Here is an 18,771-nt window from a genome sequence, read left to right as displayed (position 1 = left end):
TGATCTTAATCAGCTGTGTGTTGTGACGACACTGCGTCAAGCTCATGTGAATGGTAACAACTGTAAAAAAAAAAAAAAAAAAAAAACGATTGTCTGTCCCTGTAAAATCACAAGTTACAGGTCACACTGCTAAACAGCACTTCAACAAGTAGTTAAATAATAAATCAGAAATTTTGTCTCCTCAATGAACTGCTATTCCTTGAACTTCTCATCCTTTACTGATATAACGTAGAATTTGAGTGTATTAATTGAGATTATAAGCTCAAATATCACATACTGTAGTATTTAAATGGGGATGAGTGGGTGTTACTATTCATTAAATGGCCAGAAGTTTCTGAACACCAGACCATGAAATATATATGAATCTGAATATATTTAATACAAATAATATATATAAGTACACACTTTTAATTGTAAATTATTTTAAAAACTATTACCTTCTTCGACATTGAGCTCCTTTCTGTAGGTTTATGACATTTAATCATACAAGTCAATTTTAGTTCTATATGACAAAAAAGTAAAAAAGTAAAAAAGTAAAAAAATAAATAAACAAGGTCACTCCTGCAAGCCAGTGTTCTGAGAGTGTTTTAAGAAAGTGAAACAGACGTGGATATTGGCACTACTGTGCTTTATTGCTGTACAGGAATTTTTATAAAACAATTAAAACAAAATATGTTTCCCACAGACACGCATGAATTTAAGCAACAGTTAGATTCATATATTTTATAATGCACAAAAAAAAGAACATAAAGGAAAAACAGGGAACAGTGACGTCAAAATGCAGCAACATCCACGTTGATGCAGAAATGTACAATAACGAGTCCGGTGTGATCGAGCAAGCACAGGAAATAAAGCTGTCTCTGAGACTGGGAATGACTGGGAACGGAAGAGTTTATAACTGTCCCCGTCGCAACGTAACTCCTTAAAATTACACATTGCAGCAGTGAATCATAAAAAAAAGGGATGTTTTTGGTGTTGAATTGGAGAAGGGAGGTTCACATTTCATGGATAGTACACAATGTCCACACAGGAGTCCGGAAAGTTCCACAGCACCAGATGAGACGGAGAATGATATGTCTGAATGATCACACTCCAGCACACTAAACAAAAAGTATAGTGTATAGTGTAATCAGTGTAGTGTGCTATTCATGCTCTAAGGTATTGTTTAAATTTTATTATTTGTATTATTATTCTTTTTTTTTTTTTTTTACTATTTTTTAGGTAAAAAAAAGGGCTCCTATTGTACAATAGTTTTCAGTAAAATATTTTTGTAATGTGAATGACAGGCATAATGAGAAGAAATCATTTAGGATAAATAAACTTAAAATGTCATCCACACTAACCCTGTATAGCAGAAGCAAATCAAAAAGTAATTCTGCTCGCAAACATCATAACAAATAATTAGCTGATTATCATGAATGGTCTGTATTCAAGCTCCCAAAAGTACTGTACTACTGTTCAAAGTGACACACCAGCATCAAGCAATGATGTTTCTTCTATGATTGCCTTTGGGGAAACCCTGGTTTTACTTCAAATACCAAAAACACTGGGCACAGATCAGAAGCCATCGGTCTTCAGTTTGATCAATATGCACAGCCTTGAAATCAATTTATTAGTTTAAACAAAAACTTTGTCATGGACAACATTTACCAACTACAGTGTTTAGATTTAAAAGGTGGCTACAAGATCAGGGGTCAATGTGAATCAGAAGGATTTGACAGTTATGTATTTCTCATTAAATCCCTCAGTAGATACAATGCCTGGATATAACACCGGATAGTATGCTTGTAACATTAAATATTGTTCTTAGATCATAAATGTTTTCATTTACAAAGTACTTTTTTAATAAATACATTTACAGTCACCAAATAATATCTATCATGTAGACACTAAGTGGCAGAATCCTTGATTAAGACTAGTCTTGTAATAAATGTTAATATCAGTTGTGGTGTGCACTGAAAGTGCTTTTGTAGTCTACAACCACTGTAGGAACAATCTGTGTCCAGGAAATCCATTATTTATATATATATTAAACTATCATTTTTATTTAATTTTGTTTTCACAGGTAGTAGGAGAGTGTGCTCATTTTAACATTCTTAATTTTTGTACATTCAATTGGACAAGCCAGTTGTTGGATGAAATAGAGTTTAGGGGTTCTTTTTCAATCATGTTAGTGTGACCCATATGAAATAACACTTCTATATATAATGAACACATCTCTTCTAACAGATGGCATGATGGAAAAAAAAGCAGAGCAAAAACAATAAACTGACTGCAGCGTTACAAAGATGAAGAGTATTTACTGATTAGATAAACTATTCGAGTGTCACTGCAGACATGACATTGTCATGCCATTGTATTCTAAAGATTCCACTTCAGAACAGTGGAACATCTTTAATTCTGTTCATTACAACTGCATTTATTTATACTGGACACCTCCAGTCCAGGTGGAGCGCTAGACAGATAACACAGAAAGCAAAGTATCATTACACATTAGACATATGTATAAATTACAAATCGAACACTTGTTTTTCATCTGTTTGAGATGGTATTTACTCATATTAATTAAAAAGGAACGGCAGCTCGAGGCCTCAAATGAGACCAGAGAAAATACAGTGAAGTTTAAGTAACTGCACGACGGCAGTTTTTGTTGTTTTGCATTCTGTTCTGCTGGCAGTCAGCAGTGATGTCTATATGCTTCAGATAATTGACAGAAAAAGTCCTATTTGCCTTGCTGAAGTACACACACACACACACACACACACACACACACACACACACACACACACACACACACACACACACACACACACACACCCTGTCCAGATACTTATACACTGCACTCTTTATGCTCTAATGTGGTCAACATGACTTCCTGTCCAAAGGTTTTACCTAGCCTGTTTTTCTACATGTACATTTCCTTACTAACTCTCATCAGTTTCATTTCTTCAGTTTCGGTCAGAAAATACAGGAGTTTTCGGTGTTTTATATTTTTACATTTCAGTATCTTTGCTTTACTCTGTGTGCTGTCTGTGTTGGCACTGAGTGTGCAACATTCGACTCATTCACTTAAACGTGTGCTTTGCATCTGAAATTGATGCTTGTGTCAGACGAAAGTGCACCCTGGGATATCACTGAGATTTCTATGTGAACCCGAAAGAGTTCAAAAACCACGCTTTTAATGCCCGTGACCTCAGTAGGTGGGTCTCAGAAGCACCTGAAAAACTGTGAGACATAGCTGCGTCGCTGAACCTGAAGTAAAGACACAGTTCACAAAGGAGGTCGGCACAAAGAGACTCGTTATGTAAACTGTAGAAATGTCTGCAGCCCAGTTCCTTTATCCCATTCTGTCCCTAATCAGGTCTACCGGTACCAGCTTTTTATCAAACTGAGGCAGCAGAATCACAGGAACAACCAGCACCAGTTTGATCTGAAGTAGCAACACTGAAATACGGTATACAAACTGCAGCGCGGTGAAGATGGGTTACAGATACGACCGCGATCTCTGAGGCCCAAATAAAGTCTTCCAAACAGAGCAGCATTCAAATCTGACAGATGTAGACTTTTGTAGTAGACAGAAGGGTCACCAATACATGTGACATGGCAGTATGTCCTTTGGGTTCCATATTATTTGGTGCCTGGCCTGAGAGACAAATATGAGCTTCTCCTATGTCACTATGTCTCATTTATCCAAATCATGAGTAATTAGAGAGAGACAAAAAGAGAGAAAAAGGAAAGTAGCAAGTGGGTCCTTCCTCAAGGATGCATGGTCAGCAAAAGAACCACTTTTTTTAAGGTGATGTTTTCTTGGTCGTATTACTCTTGTGCTTTATCAGTAAGGTAGGGGAGCCATGAGTCTGGAGCCAGGCATTCTGCCACTCTGTCCGAGCATCACACACACTCCTCCTCCATCTCAACAAATCCTGAAACGTAGACCCCTGATCCCCCCACACACAGAATCGCCGGATAACCTAAGAAAGCAGAAACAAAACAAGAAAAATATAATAAAACAGCCATAAATTAGGTTCAATGATGTCCCTCACAACACCAAATACTCCAAACACTTACCAGAAGCACAGTATTGCACACAGTGGATTTTGAATTTGATGTCAATGAACACACACACACACACACACACACACACACACACACACACACACACACACACACACACACAAAAAAACTAACTGAAAGGGGAAAAAAAGAAGCAGTGTGTAAAAACTGAACAGTGTAACAAGCTGGCAATAATAATTCATACTGTGTCAAATCTAAACTTAAGGTGTACCAATTATTTGTTCACCAAAACTGCCAAAGAATGTGGAACCTTGTCCTGACAGATTTTGGACAACAATGCATATGTATGAGAAATATACTGTACCAGGCTACAAGTCTTAACATATTACTAAAAATCTGCAGATAAAACATAAATATAAATGGGTCAAGAATTACCCAAAAATTGAAGAATGACCTGTATCAGCTCTAACCAGTGAATTTTGTCTTGTGGAGATGATTTATTAAGTAATGAGAAGCTGTGCTAGCATTACAATATCTGTGGTCTATTTCCTCATCTCATCTAAAGACATGTTTGCCAGGATGAAGAACTAATCCATAAAATAGTTTAAACAAATATTGTTGATCTTTAAACAGAGTGATGGTTCAGTCCATGAGTCCAGGAGAGCTAGAAGATACACACACTCTCTTTCCCACCCTTGGCATGCAGATAAAACCCAAGGTAATCCATAATGTAAATCTATATGTTAGTATATTACCACCACTTATACTACAGCTTCACCAGAGCAGGAACAGGAAGTGTGTGCCTCGTTTACTGCACTGACTCGTTAAACAGTGCACATTGTAAAGAAAACCACAGGGACGTTAAGCTCAAGTGCATCGATCAACATTCATTTGGTCTTAGACAATGAACTATTAACGTATTTAACCAGACTGGTACCTTTAATCCCACCTCATGAATAATCAACAGGGGTCTATAGATCACTGACATTATACTGATGGAATATTCCATTTTTTGCAATTCTAATATGATCAATATTCCCTTGTGTATAGAGGTTGACCAAAGAAGTACAAGTTGTAGCATAGGGTGTTTTTTTTTAGTGACATGCCACCTGCCTCACCAACATGTCAAGTACCACACAAACTGACGAATCCAAACTGCTTATCTGGTTGACAGAATAATTTAGGAAAGAACAACCAGTAAGACAACGTCTCAGGGTTGGACTGGGAGAATATATATATGTAAAGAGAACATTAAAGAGTGGCTGGTCAGTGTGTTTACAGAAAATTAAATGTAAACTATTCCATCCTTGCAGAGGAGAATGGAGAATCCTCTGACATATAACCTTGGGCTGGGACTTGATGAGGTTTATCCCTAACTGTCACCATGTGGAAAGGTCAGGAGGACATATTGGCCTTATCATCATATATATGCCATGGAGATGACCAGACCACATTATCTACAAACCTATTAAATTGATTCTGAAACACACGGCAAAGGGCATAGCAATCAAGGAGCATCATTACTACAACATTAGGCAAAGGTTAATCATATATTCAACCATTCATCCATTCGTTTTCTTAAATCTTTTGTCCTGGGTGTCACTTCCTACATCAGTCAAAGCTTTGTACTTATATAGCAGGGCAAAACACAAGATGTGTATATAAAAAAATATATATACAGTGGTGTGAAAAAGTGTGGGCTGAATTTTATTAATTTTTTTGCATGTTTGTTACACTTTAATGTTTCAGATCATTAAACTTATTTAAATATTAGTAAAAGATAACAAGTGAACACAACGTGCAGTTTTTAAATGAAGGTTTTTATTATTGAGGGAAAACAAAACCCAAAACTACATGCTTAACACTTTTTCACACCACTGTATATAGATATACGATTATGGGCTTCGGTACCGAATGCAATTCTTTTTAACATATGGAACATAGTTAAAAACTGAGTTCCTTCAGGAACTAATTAAGTGGTGGACCATAAGTTTTGTGCTTTAAAAAATGCTTTAAGCGCATTTTTAAAAATTATTCTTCAACTTGAAAACATACACAACCAGGGGTATAAAACAGAAACTAGAGTTAGTGCAGTGTCACTGTGGCTACTCACTCCGTACTGATTTGTTTAGTTTGAATTGAAAACGCTAAAGAATCCATAGCGCTAGCATTAGACGCTAACCAGGAAGTGGATTCTTTAGTGTTTTATGTCCAGCTTCAATGAAATTCTTTTAAAATGAGAAAATCCTGACAATTCCACATATTGAAGGAGTGAATGAATGAAGGATGGAAGGAAAGAATGAAGACATTTGTTGAAATATGTTAAGTAAAACGTTAAGTAGATCATATATTTTGAAAATTAAATATTAAATGTAAAACACAAACAAACACTTACATACACATCTGTATAACCCAAATCATGTCTAACAAATGTAAACTATTAAATAATTTTCCATTGATTTAATTTTATTTAGTACTTTTAATTTTTGCCGATTAAAATTTATTACTCAGTTAAAAAAATATTATAAAAAATAATGATTTAACCAAGCAGGTATTTTTGTAATACCTTAAAAAAAAAAAAAAAAAAAAAAAATGTTTATTCTAAAAGAAAGCAATTACTAAAAATCCACCCCAAATGTAATTTTATCTTTCTGACACACAGAGATCCACATATATTAAAGTTTCTCTTATTACACCTGTGAAGGGCTTCCACTAACATTATTAGTGCAGCTAATTCAAGTTATCTACATATAAATCTAATACTAAGCTTAACCTCAGCATACAAAAAGAAACATAGCTAATTGTTTTTGTATTAAATAAACGTTTTCCCCTTTTGGGAACAAGCTAAAGGTCCCCACAAATCTGTCAGATATGATATTCTAAAAATACAGTAATCTCCTTTTATTGCGGTGGTTATGTTCTAAAACCGCAAGCGATAAAAAGAAAACTGCAATAAACAGACGCCATCCCAAACAATTTTATTTTATGTATACGGTACTGTATTACCATTTGACTTCAGTTTATAATTAATAATTATATTTGTATTAATAATTTCATTATTTCAACATAAAAAAAATGCAATTCCATGTTAAACCGGGGGCTCGAGATTCGAACCGGGGGATTACTGTATTGCAAAACAATTGAAATGTGTCGTATATTGCACATGTGCAACTGTTCTATGCATAAAAAATTTAAATATTATTCTCACCGTTTTTTTTTTATACTGAATACCTTTATTAATATTGAATATACATACGATTATAGAGAGAGTTTATTCCCACGGGTAAGTATCAGGCCACCTGGAATCTGATTGTCCTCACATGCACTTTTGATGATATTCAATGACCACGAAAGCAAGCAGAGAAATAAAACCCTTCGACACCAGCCCATTTTTACAATCTTACCGTGTCGTAGTTAAAAAAATAAATAAATAGGTATCGGTTTTATTTTCTTGTAGCATAGATACAGACAGATTAGTAAGGTCTCTCTGCTTTAAGCTTTTTTCATCTCTCTATTGTGTTTCTGGAAAGCCTTGAGTTTGAAAACACATTACAAGCTCACCTGAGAGCTCTCATTCTGTTACGCTTGTTATCAGAAAAAACCTGAAAAGGGCTTTGCTTTCACACAAAAATCTAGCCGATAACAGTGCTTGGTGACTGAGTTTACCTTAGTCCAAGACAATTCAGAACATTATGTTTCCTGAACAGTGGAGGACAAAGTAGGTAAAGTGGTCACTGAAGATGGAGAAGATATAATGTACACTGGTAGAATAAGACGACATTTGTTGCAGCTAATCCTTACCAGCTGTATTAATCTTGCCTATCATAGCAGGTGAGCATGTGTTTTCCCTTCACATAACTGTCTGATGCTGTGTATGTGAACTGGTGGATCTCTGTGACCTGGCATCACCACAATAACAGTGAAAGCATCATAACATGAACATGCATTACTATGGCAATGCCTCAACATGTAAACACTCAAGCTTGTGTAGACTGTTCCCCATATACACACTATAATGCATTTGGGAGAGATGGACATTTATTTGTGGTTATCTTTGTCAGACCACAGATCCACATTTCTAACATAAGGCATGATTCAGCAGGCAACAAAAAGCATCTGAGCATGTCGACAAATTCTATGAAGAAGCTCTGTCTCAGACATAAATAAATAAATTAAACTCTGTGGTAAAAAAAAACAAAAAAAAAACCCAAAAAAAAAAAACAAAAAAACTGAAAGGATTGATTGAATGAAAGCTGGAGTGAGTCAGCGACGAAAGAGAAAACAGCAGCAGAAATGGAGGTAGTGGAGTAAAAAAAACTGCAGCTCAGTTGTCTTTTTCACTCCAGTGACAGGAGTACAGTCATAGCTTACATACACCTGATTTGAAAAGAACAAAAGTATATGATTCAAATCCTCTCATGTGTTCTACAGGTATCATGCAAAAGGCAAATTTATCATTTACTAGAAAAATAATCACGCTTGTCAAAGAGAAGGCAAAGGTTAATGCTGGGGATTTTTCCCACGATCAAATCAGTCGTTCGTCACAATCCCGTTTTTTGGCCTTTGACTACATACAACAACAACAACAAAAAAAAACCCTGAAAGTTTTCTGGTGGCAAATTAGTGTTTTTGTCCCAGGAACAGGCCATTGTACAATATGCCCAAATTCATTCCAATACAAATGACCTTTACACAATCACCAACCAATTAATAAAGTTATAAGAGAACAGAGCTGCAGTTTACTATCAACAAAAGGAAAGGTGGGAGAAGGCCAGGGCAAAATTGAGCTAAAAGAAAATGGCAGTTGTTAGAGCAGACTCACCCAGTCCCTACTCAAACACTATGGCCATGCCCAGGCTAGAGCGCGGCCCCTGCACCAAAGGGAGAGAAGTTGAGGTGCCCCCTCTGGAAGAGAGGAGAAAGAGAGAAACAGACCCACAGTCTTCAGAGGCAGAAGAGTAAGAAAAAGTTTAGACACTGCATCAGCACAACACCTATACGATATGCAGTCCTGGCATTTGTGAAAGCTGAAGATAAACCCGGTTTTGTGCTGTTACATTAACATTTATGCCATTTAGCAGACGTCCTTATACAGAGTCACTTACATTTAATTTCATTCACACAACTGAGCTGCGATAGGGTTAAGAGCCTTGCTTAGGGGCCCAGGAATGGCAGCCTGGTGTGGCTGGGAAAGTCCAATGCCTTAACCACTAAGCTACCAGTGCTGTTCCTAGTATACAGAGTGGTGAATCTAGAAAAAATGATTATCCATTAAATGAGCATACAAACATTTAGACAAAACCAAACATGTTAGAGGTGTTTACAGTTGATTTGATTACTGAAAGGTCTTTGCATAGAGAGCCATGAAGTGCATGACTTTGAAACTTGTCATAACATGACTCCTCAAACAGTACAAGGCTCTTCAATTAGTCAAAGAGATGAGTGGAAACACTTTGTTCTTCCAACTGTTGTCTGTATTCCCTGAAGGACTTCTGATTTAGTTCGGTTAGAACGGCGCGTTCCCCTATCAGTAACATTCACCAGCCAGGAAGGGCTAATCAATAAAAAAATATATAAATAAATAAATCTATTATTACTCGAATAATAATAATACTTTCTTATTGTTGTTATTTTTATTATTCTTTTTTTTTTTAATATATTCATTTTTTTTTTTCGCAGATCAATAATGAGCGGATGTGGTATATGAATAGAGACATGTGCCACAAGCTGGCTAGTGAAATATGATGCATGCATGTGCCAGTGCAGGGGAGAAGACGTCTGCATTAAAAGGCCATTTCCTGCTTCCGAGTGCCATAAGGACATTAAGGGCTCGAGTGTCCTTCTGGAGTCAACCTCTGTTGAGGTTAGAGTTGAGTAATGGAGAGGGCATATCTCTGTAGCCATCTGGCTTTTATCCATTCATGCAGTATGAGAAATGAACAGGCTGCTGTAGATACTGTAAAGGTTTAAAACAAACGTGTGTGCTGGTTTTCATAATGCAGTATAAATGATTATTATTATTTTTATTTTTATTATTATTATTATTATTAATAATGATTGGGAAAATGTTCAATTTAAGAAAAGTAATACTATAATAGTGTATTTGCGTTTCTAAATAGTCCATGCGTGTGTGTGTGTATATCTGGCACACACTGTCGAGCTAAAAAGCGAGTGTAAAGTTACCAGCCTTTGAGCTTTAATAGTAAATGAATAAGCCCATGCAGTCCCGCTTATGCAGCTTAGTAAAAAGAGTGTCCAGTTTCAGAGCTCCAGAGTTTAGATCTCTTACCTCTGTAGCTGTGTACCTGTGAATATTTCATTTGCCACTTGAATAATTAAAGCTTTATTTAAAGTGCAGGAGACGAGTTCATATGTATGGCCTGTTTATTGTTTAAGATGGCTTTTACGGCCATTGCTCTACTGCTTTACTGCTCTGCTCACTTCCTGGTTTCCAGGCAGTCATGTGACCAATGACCATATCATGTGACAAAGCAAGGGGATTGAGGGTTGAATGGGAGCTGGTAACTGTAGAACCTGTGGCACCAAGTGTTCCTAGAAGCGGGAAGGGTTTAGATATCACTAGTGAAACGCTCAATACACATTGGCAGGTTGCACAAAAAAGGGACATTAGCTTGAAGAAATACAAAGTGGAACACAATCTCAAATTTATAAAAGTGAAATGGACAGTTTTTTGTTCTTTCCTAAATCAACATTACTCCCTTATTCTTTCTTAAGACTGATGATGCCACTGAACCTGAGTAAAAGAGCAAAAAATTTATATCGCCTCTACACTCAGGGAAGCTACAGCAATTACGGATAATGACAACTACTCAGCTGACGGGTTATATTCAATGACAAGTGGCTCATGTGGGTTTACTACACCTAACAGCCTGGGTGACCAAGCTGACCTATATAGTATACATATTCATAAATCATTATGGCTTGGCAGATATTGCATAAAGCGGTGGCCACAGCAGGGGGTTGGAGTAATAGGGGGAGGACAACATTAAATGTCCCCTCACACATGCACACAAAAGGATAGAGACCCTTGTTTCTTCGTTGTTGTTTTTTTAGTAAGGGAAAAGTATTGAAATTATGTATAAGGCACATAAACAAGGCTCTTAACATGTCAGAACAATAGATTATGACATGTGGAAAAGCTTCTAACATTGCAAATCTCTGTCTTTTTTTTTATATGCAAAAATGTTAAACAAAGAGCACATGACTGCCAACAATCTTAAATATCACCATGCAAAAATATCTGACATAAGCCAGCATCAAGAGTTAGCTGAATTACTGTAAATAATAACAGTCATGGCCCTTATCACATGCACATATTTGTCCAAGGCCTAAATATTTCAACAGCATTACCCCTATTTCGTTACGCACAAATGCAAATCATAAACGTCATGGCTGAATATCTAAATCTCTTAACCGGCCGACAGTAAACATTTGCTTTGGATGATTTAGATGTTGAGCTGACGATGCTGGCTATCAACCACGTGTAATTTGTGACACCCGTCACCTCTTATGTGTCATGTAATCTCAGGCTTCGGACGTTAAAGCATAGCTTTCATACTGTACTTAGATACAGGCCTGATGAAGATTTTGAATAAACGGATGAGATATGTTGGCCATTGCAGATATATTTACTGTATATCTTGAGACAAAAAAAAAAGATTTTATACTAATACATTTTTTTACATTAATAGAAAAGACATTTAGAGTGTTTCATGATTCGAAAAAGATTAACAGTGGCAAACTCTAAATGATCATGTTGATATTATTGTGATCTCTGAACATCACATTAATATTTTCTAATAGTAAGTACATTATGCAAACCCATTAAAAATTACTACATTATCATTTAAGAAATTCCCCTAAGCAGCCATTGATTCCTCTCTTATAATCTTTACCCCATTCTTCTTGACATACAGACATATCACTTTTTTTCCCCCCGATATATCTTTTATGTCTTTTATCTGTCATATGCTGCATTCTTCAGATGGCTCCAGATTCTGAAAAGGTTACTCATCTTATTCTGTTGATTTGGTCTTCTTTTGGTTTATTGTCTCGTTGATAAATAATTCACATTTTACTTTTAGACACCCCTTTTTTTTTTTTTTTTTTTAAAAAGAAGAAAAAAAAACAATCCAGCATTCAGAATATATTCTTTCCGATTTTCGGACTCTCTGCTACTAGGTTTTCTTTTATGAAGAAAAAAAAAAAGGCAAATGTCAGCGCAAGAGAGAAATGTCAATCAGGTGGAAACCTCTTGGCGTGCAGCTTCATTAAGCTTTAATACAATGTAGGCATTAGGCTTCTTTGCGCACACACACAGGGATACAGTGATAGCTTTGGCCTGAGGATCTGTGCTACTGGCTCTTCTCTATAGTACATGCAGTGATATCCAGTGAACATAATCTCCAGATAACTTCCCCTCAACTCATTTAGCAAAGTGCTAGGCCTGAGAGGACATGCAACTTTCAGCTTTCACTTTCATTAACCCTGATTACCTGTGCCACTGGAAGACCCCTGCAAACCCACAGAAGTCGTTTAAGTTTACCTGCGTGTGGTGGCTGTCCATATGTCTGTGTAGCGTAGAGGCACTGGATGCAATTGACTTGTGATGTCCATCATCCTCTAACATTCCTGTTGAGACACGAGCAAACATGCTGTTACGTCGAAATACTGTATGTTCCCCATTCACACCAAACTGAAAACTAAATATTCATTATTCTTAGTGCTTGTGATGCTAATTTCCACATTAACTATATTTTGAACACAACGTCCAGTAGAGATCATATCAGCTTTACTAAAGGGACAAAAGCACAAATGCTTAAGGTAGAGTATGGATTTGATAGAGGGCAAGATGGAGAGACACCCTAGGTGGACTGATGACTTATAGGGACACTTCATCAACTACAGACTAATCATAGACTCCCCCCTCTCTGATAGCTTCTGGGTCAACCCACTTAATTTCATCCAAGACTGGGGATCTCCCTCCTCTATATGTCACAGTCAGCTGGGTCAAGGTCACACTTGCTGATCAGGTGGCTGCTTAAAAACACACCACAACATTAAGGAACTAGACTTATAATTATTATGCTTAGCTCCCTAAAGGATATGAATAATATATTGCTGTCACTTTTGTGATTTGTTTTTGGACCACTTTAACCCAGACACTTTCTAAAGACAGAACATGCTGAACAGACCAAGGCTTTTTCCACAGTGAGTACATATCTCTGTTCAGACAAAGCTAGTTTTTGGAAATTACCATTGGAGATCTGGTTGCCATTCTCCATAGGGGGGGGAATTGGAGAGTTAGGCGAGGATGTGCGGTGATTGGCATTTTTGTCCTGTAGCTGCGGGGATGAACTGGTAGGACCTTGCTCCTCTCTCCCTGGAAGGTTCATGTTGGAGTTAGAAAAACCTGGGGGAAGAAAAATCAATCAAGTCCATCAACAGATACAAAACGATGTGATTTATACTTCCTCTGACATGTATTTGAAATGCAACTCTGCATTAATACAGCAAGTCTGAAGCCATCTGATTTCCAACGTAAAAGTTCCATGTATGTCTTTGTGTACGTCAACAGGTCAGCACAGTGACATTTGGCCTCCGTGTGATGATATAATGGAAGGAATGCAAACATCTGCCATGTCCAGCCCTGTAGGACACAAACCATAGCAGCTGCGATGCACAGCCACAGGGGGAGTGATGGGAGCCCAGTGCTGACGCCATGGCAAAAAGCAGCGGAAGCAGCCGGAGAACTGTTAATCCATACGGCATGTAGACCCGCTTAGATCTTACCGCTGCTGGGATGAATTTAGAACAGAAGGTCAGCTGCCCCTTCAACACACTGCCATCATTTCCATTACAGCATGCTCTTGGGCAGCTTCGGTGACCTCGAATTCTGCAACTTAAACATGGTCTACAACTAACACTTAGGTAGGTCAACATATTTCGCGATAATGTTGAATTCTATATCTCTGACGCAGAGAAATCAATTAGGATGTTTTAGACAATCTTCTAAAATTTTAGGGAAATGTATTTACTAATGACACAAATCCTTACACCTAATTATCAGTCATTTATGGCAGTTAAGCTTAAATAAAAGCAAAAAAATACTTTTTTTTTTTTTTTTTACACTTGTTTGACTCCACAATCAATTTCTTTATCTTTTTGTCTCTTCAAACAGGAACACGGTATGAAACATGACAACTCACAGGACACCCCTTTCACTCAAGATGATGGACAAGTCATCCCATTAATAAAGCAGGAGCTGAAACCGAGTCAACACGGAGTCTCCTCCCAGCTCTGAACCCAGCTTCTCCCTCTAGGTTTTACTGATGTCAGAATGAACATGCTGATCATTCACAAATCAACGATGGCTTGTATGATGCGACTATATGATTCCATGGAATGCATAATACATCATCATACTAGTGAAAAGATTTGTATTGTTGAGATGCATTCTGAACTGTCTTGTCTGTCTTGTTAAAGACATGTAAAGTGTCTTTATGAACACATTACCAAAGTATCAGATAGAGTGTGAGGCTTTGTAAAAACACAGTGACTATGGGCGCGCACACACACACAAAAAAATTCACCCGCACATAGAAGTTTTAGTAATCATTTCCTCCTCACATACATTTTTCCTTAATGGCTATAAATGCACACTCGTTCTCCAGGGAATCACATATACTTTGCTATGGAATTACAGTACCTATGCACACACACTAGAGGACTGATATTTAATATTTTATGACTATATCATCTTCTGCTCATGCAATATTAAAGAGCCGAGAGCTAATACCCCCTATGCCCCCTTTAGCCTCTACCATAAAGGGAGGTGGTGGCTTCTGAGCCTGATTTTTCACACCCTTGCTCTTTTATTACAGAAGAACCCTCATACAAAAGTGGCAAATCAGGGACAGATAAAGTCGAATAGGCTCAGGGGTGTTTAAGTATATGTGATCTTGGCTCATTTTTCCTACATTAAAAGAAATTCTGCAGTTATATACAAATTAATATGAAGTACAATGCACTAGTCTGCCATAGTATAATATATGCATATACTGTATTTGAAGCTTCAGTATATAACCTAGGGCACATTACAAATTCTTGCATTATTCCCTGAGTACTGTGGCCCTGTCACAATCCATGTCAGTAGGTATCATTTTTGCATGCATATGAATTTAGTTTGCATAAGGATCACTTGGGTGTCACCTGCAAGATATTTTTTACTGTTCAAATACTATCCAAGGTGGTTGAGCAGTGTACTCTGCCGCCTCAAAGCTTCAGTTTGTTCTTGAGCTTAACTGTTTCATATAGGCTTCCTGTGTCCGTGTGTGTGTGTGTGTGTGTGTGTGTGTGTGTGTGTGTGTGTGTGTGTGTGTGTGTGTGTGTGTGTGTGTGTGTAAGCAGGTAACAATTAACCTTCAAAAATAGTTAACATGTGCTGAATAGGATGCCATTTGGGAACTAGCAATAATAATGGTAATAATAATTGCAATAATAATAATTAATAATATTAAATATGATGGTTACTATTATCATTACCTATTTATTATTATTATTATTGCTGGTTCCCAAATAGCATCCTATTAACCAGATATAGTTAGGAATCTAATAACAATCGATATAACTATAATAATAATTATATTAATAATACTTGAGGGATTGTTTTATTATTATTATTATTATTATTATTATCATGATGAATATTTCCGCTGCTCATTTCTAATTAAAGATGTTAAATGGTGGCAGACTAGAGACATAAGAAATGTATTAATGTAACAAATCAAAACGGTAAAGTTTATAATACAATTTTTATATTGCCAGTTTAGCTGTACTGCTAATTTTCCTTCTGTCTGTGGCATTATAGACAATATAAAATTATGGGCTCATTCATTTAAAAATGCATTCCACACTAAATCTTTAAGTAATTTGACATGCCCAGTGCACAGAGCAGAAATAATGGCCTATCAAATCAATGTTTCATGAAAAATGTGCAGGAGTGTGAAGGGGGTGTGTGTCTAAAAACCTGTAAAATGAAATGGATAGACGAATAAGGTTTATTCATGGTGTTCTATCGTGACTGTTTGATCAAGGATGAGCCATTAGTTACACACGTCTCAGAGAAAGGCTCAGTTTAGCATGCAGTCTCGCTCCAGGCTGAGTTTTTTTTCCCAGCGCTCCACTTCATCACTCCAGCTCATTACTACACCTGTGTCTAATTAGCATTGAAAGCCTGCCATTGTAGGTGTGTGCAAAACCAAGCTTCTCTTTCCAGTTACCTATTTCTTCACTCACACGTTGCTCATCTTTGGCTGTCTATCATCCCCCCCTTTTTTAAATCGCATACATTTATGCTCTTCATCTTACTTTCTGGATCTCATTTTTCTGTGGACATTAATAAGATGGTCAGCATTTTACACTGACCAGGCATAACATTATGACACTATAACATTATGACTGGTGAAGTGAATAACACTGATTATCTCCATCATGGCACCTGTTAGTGGATGGGCTATATTAGGCAGCAAGTGATCGGGGTCTGCAGTGATCAGTATCTATCAAAAGTGTTTCAAGGAAGGAACAGTGGTGAACCGGCAACAGGGTCATGGGTGGCCATGGCTCATTGATGCACATGTGGAGCGAAGGCTTGTCCGTGTGGTCTGATCCAGCAGACAAGCTCCTGTAGAAGAAGTTAATGTTGCTCAACGGGTCAGAACTGCTTTTTTTCTTTCTTTCTTTTTTTTAATGAAAGACCATCAGGAACTGATGCTCATAAATTCATATAAAAGACATGCATAGGATTAAGAAACCTACATCTGAACACAAAGCTTAAGTGGGGGAATGAGGAGACTGTCATTTTTGCCTCCGTGTGTTATTTTGTTATGATAAAAAAAAATCTGCTTCATGCGTCATCCCACATTCTCACTGTGACCCAAAATAAGCAAAACTTACACCACTGCAATTTAGGATTCTTGTTTGCATGGGGCGTAGCACAGGAAGTAGTCATGTTCTGTTTGATCACAAGGTTTGGGAAGAGATGCTTTGGTAAGGTGTCAGCAGCCTCCCACAAGCAATGAAACACACAGACAAGACATGGCCTGCTGCATTTACACACACTGACTAGACTTTTGTGGCTCTTCAAAAAAGCATTGTAGCTTTTACAATAATTGTTTACTACTTGACCCTTTCCGACGTCACGACACCTGGCTCTCAATCAAAGGAGTCAAATTTAAAAGCTAACATAATGGGATTTTTATAAAAACATCTTTCATTTTCGGCATATGGGTTTCCACATGTCCTCGCACTTTCCATTCCTCATACACACACAAAAAGACTCACCACTATCTCTAATCTTCCTCCCGGTTGTGGACTTGCGAAGCAGGCTGCGTCCTGAACTGAAAAGTGTATTTAGCTCATCAAGGGGGCTTGTGAGGGACCTCCCATTAGCTGGATTGAACAGCAACGGAGAGGATGAACATGAGTGTGCTCGCCGTGGCTCTGGCCGAGAAGACTTCACTGGTGAGAAGGGAGGCTTGGCACTGCCTGGGGGTGTCTCTGCTAAACTGTGCCCTCCTTTAGGAGTGATTTTGGATTCGACACTGGCCCGGCTCAGGACCAGAAAATTCGCTTCAGGGGGGAACGGAAAGTGTGATGGTGGACGGTATGGTGGAGGAGGAGCTGTAGGTGGGGGTGGAGTGAGTGGTGGAGTAGATTTGTCAGGTATTAATACAGAAAGGCTTGGGGAAGAGTCAGCTCTCTGGCGACTATACTGGGGTGAAAGCGGGCTGCCGCCATCTTGACTGGAGTAGTTGAGGTTGGTCTCAAACACTGGTAGCTTCTTTACCTCAAGAGGAGTCAGGGGCGACTCATCCGAGGCTGGAGAGCATGTCACTGGAGATGGAGGAAAGACCAGCAAAGGGGGTCTGTGTGGAAGCAGGTTTGGGAAAGGAGCTGGAATGTCACATGTCCCATCATTTTTTCTTTTTTCACTCCTCTTGTCACCATCCCAGCTTTGCTGACGTCCTATCAGAATGTTCGGATGATCTATGAGGGCTACGGGTCTCTTGATGTCCAGATTGAGTGACAGCTTTGCAATACTACAGCCAAAGGGGGCGGAATCACTCACTTCAGGCTTGGCGACCTGGGGAACAGTTCCACCCTCATCGTGTGGGTAGTACTTCATTTCCTCATAAACAGCTTCATTCTGCTCTGGACTGTGAGAGTTAGCCATGCTCATAGCCCTGCAGGTGCTCACCATCTCGATGTAGACATCCTCATCGTCTCGGCCTGACTGTACGCTCAATGTGGCCAAATGCGGTCCGTCATCAGAGGCTGCCCGTTGAACAAGGCCCATAAAGTGTCCACTGCGTGCCAAACATGCCAACTTCATGTCTGTTGGGCGCACAGGAGCTGGGGCAGAAGAGATCTCCTCGTAGGAGCCTGTAAGCTTGGTGTTGGGGCTGCGTTTGGGCTTAGGAGGAGGAATCTTTTTCATGGTGCTGTAGTCGTCGCTGTGAGGACGTGGTTTAGAGAGAGCTGTGCACAGACAGAAGTAGATGGAAGAAACATTACCACCAAGCACAAATCATTGACCTTTTAACTGTTTCTTTTTTTTTCACTTAGAATATATAGACACATTGTTTGGATTTTATTGAAATGAAGCAGTAAAATATTAAAAATGCAAAAAAATATATATATATATTCTGCCAATTATGAGCAATATAAACACAATTT

General features: G+C 38.0%; 1 protein-coding gene across 5 annotated transcripts in view; it reads right to left on the bottom strand.

The window, feature by feature from the left end:
• Nucleotides 1–611: 611 nt before the first annotated feature.
• Nucleotides 612–18,771, bottom strand: part of myo16 (myosin XVI) — a 137,611-nt gene continuing 119,451 nt past the window's right edge. For 4 of the 5 annotated variants that reach the window (XM_046845155.1, XM_046845154.1, XM_046845158.1 and 1 more), the window contains exons 32-35: nt 17,377–18,573; nt 13,292–13,447; nt 12,581–12,666; nt 612–3,971 (exon numbers count right to left, since the gene is read on the bottom strand). In XM_046845155.1, the coding sequence (XP_046701111.1) occupies nt 3,792–3,971; nt 12,581–12,666; nt 13,292–13,447; nt 17,377–18,573 (1,619 nt within the window). In that variant the 3' untranslated portion in view covers nt 612–3,791. Of the gene's footprint in view, nt 3,972–8,836; nt 8,920–12,580; nt 12,667–13,291; nt 13,448–17,376; nt 18,574–18,771 lie in introns of all 5 variants that reach the window. The other variant, XM_046845156.1, reaches the window with a different exon arrangement.

This window comes from Silurus meridionalis, chromosome 3, assembly GCF_014805685.1.
Source record: "Silurus meridionalis isolate SWU-2019-XX chromosome 3, ASM1480568v1, whole genome shotgun sequence".
NCBI classification, from domain to species: domain Eukaryota; kingdom Metazoa; phylum Chordata; class Actinopteri; order Siluriformes; family Siluridae; genus Silurus; species Silurus meridionalis.
Note: the sequence above shows the minus strand (reverse complement) of the source record. Positions and strands in the feature narration are given on the sequence as shown.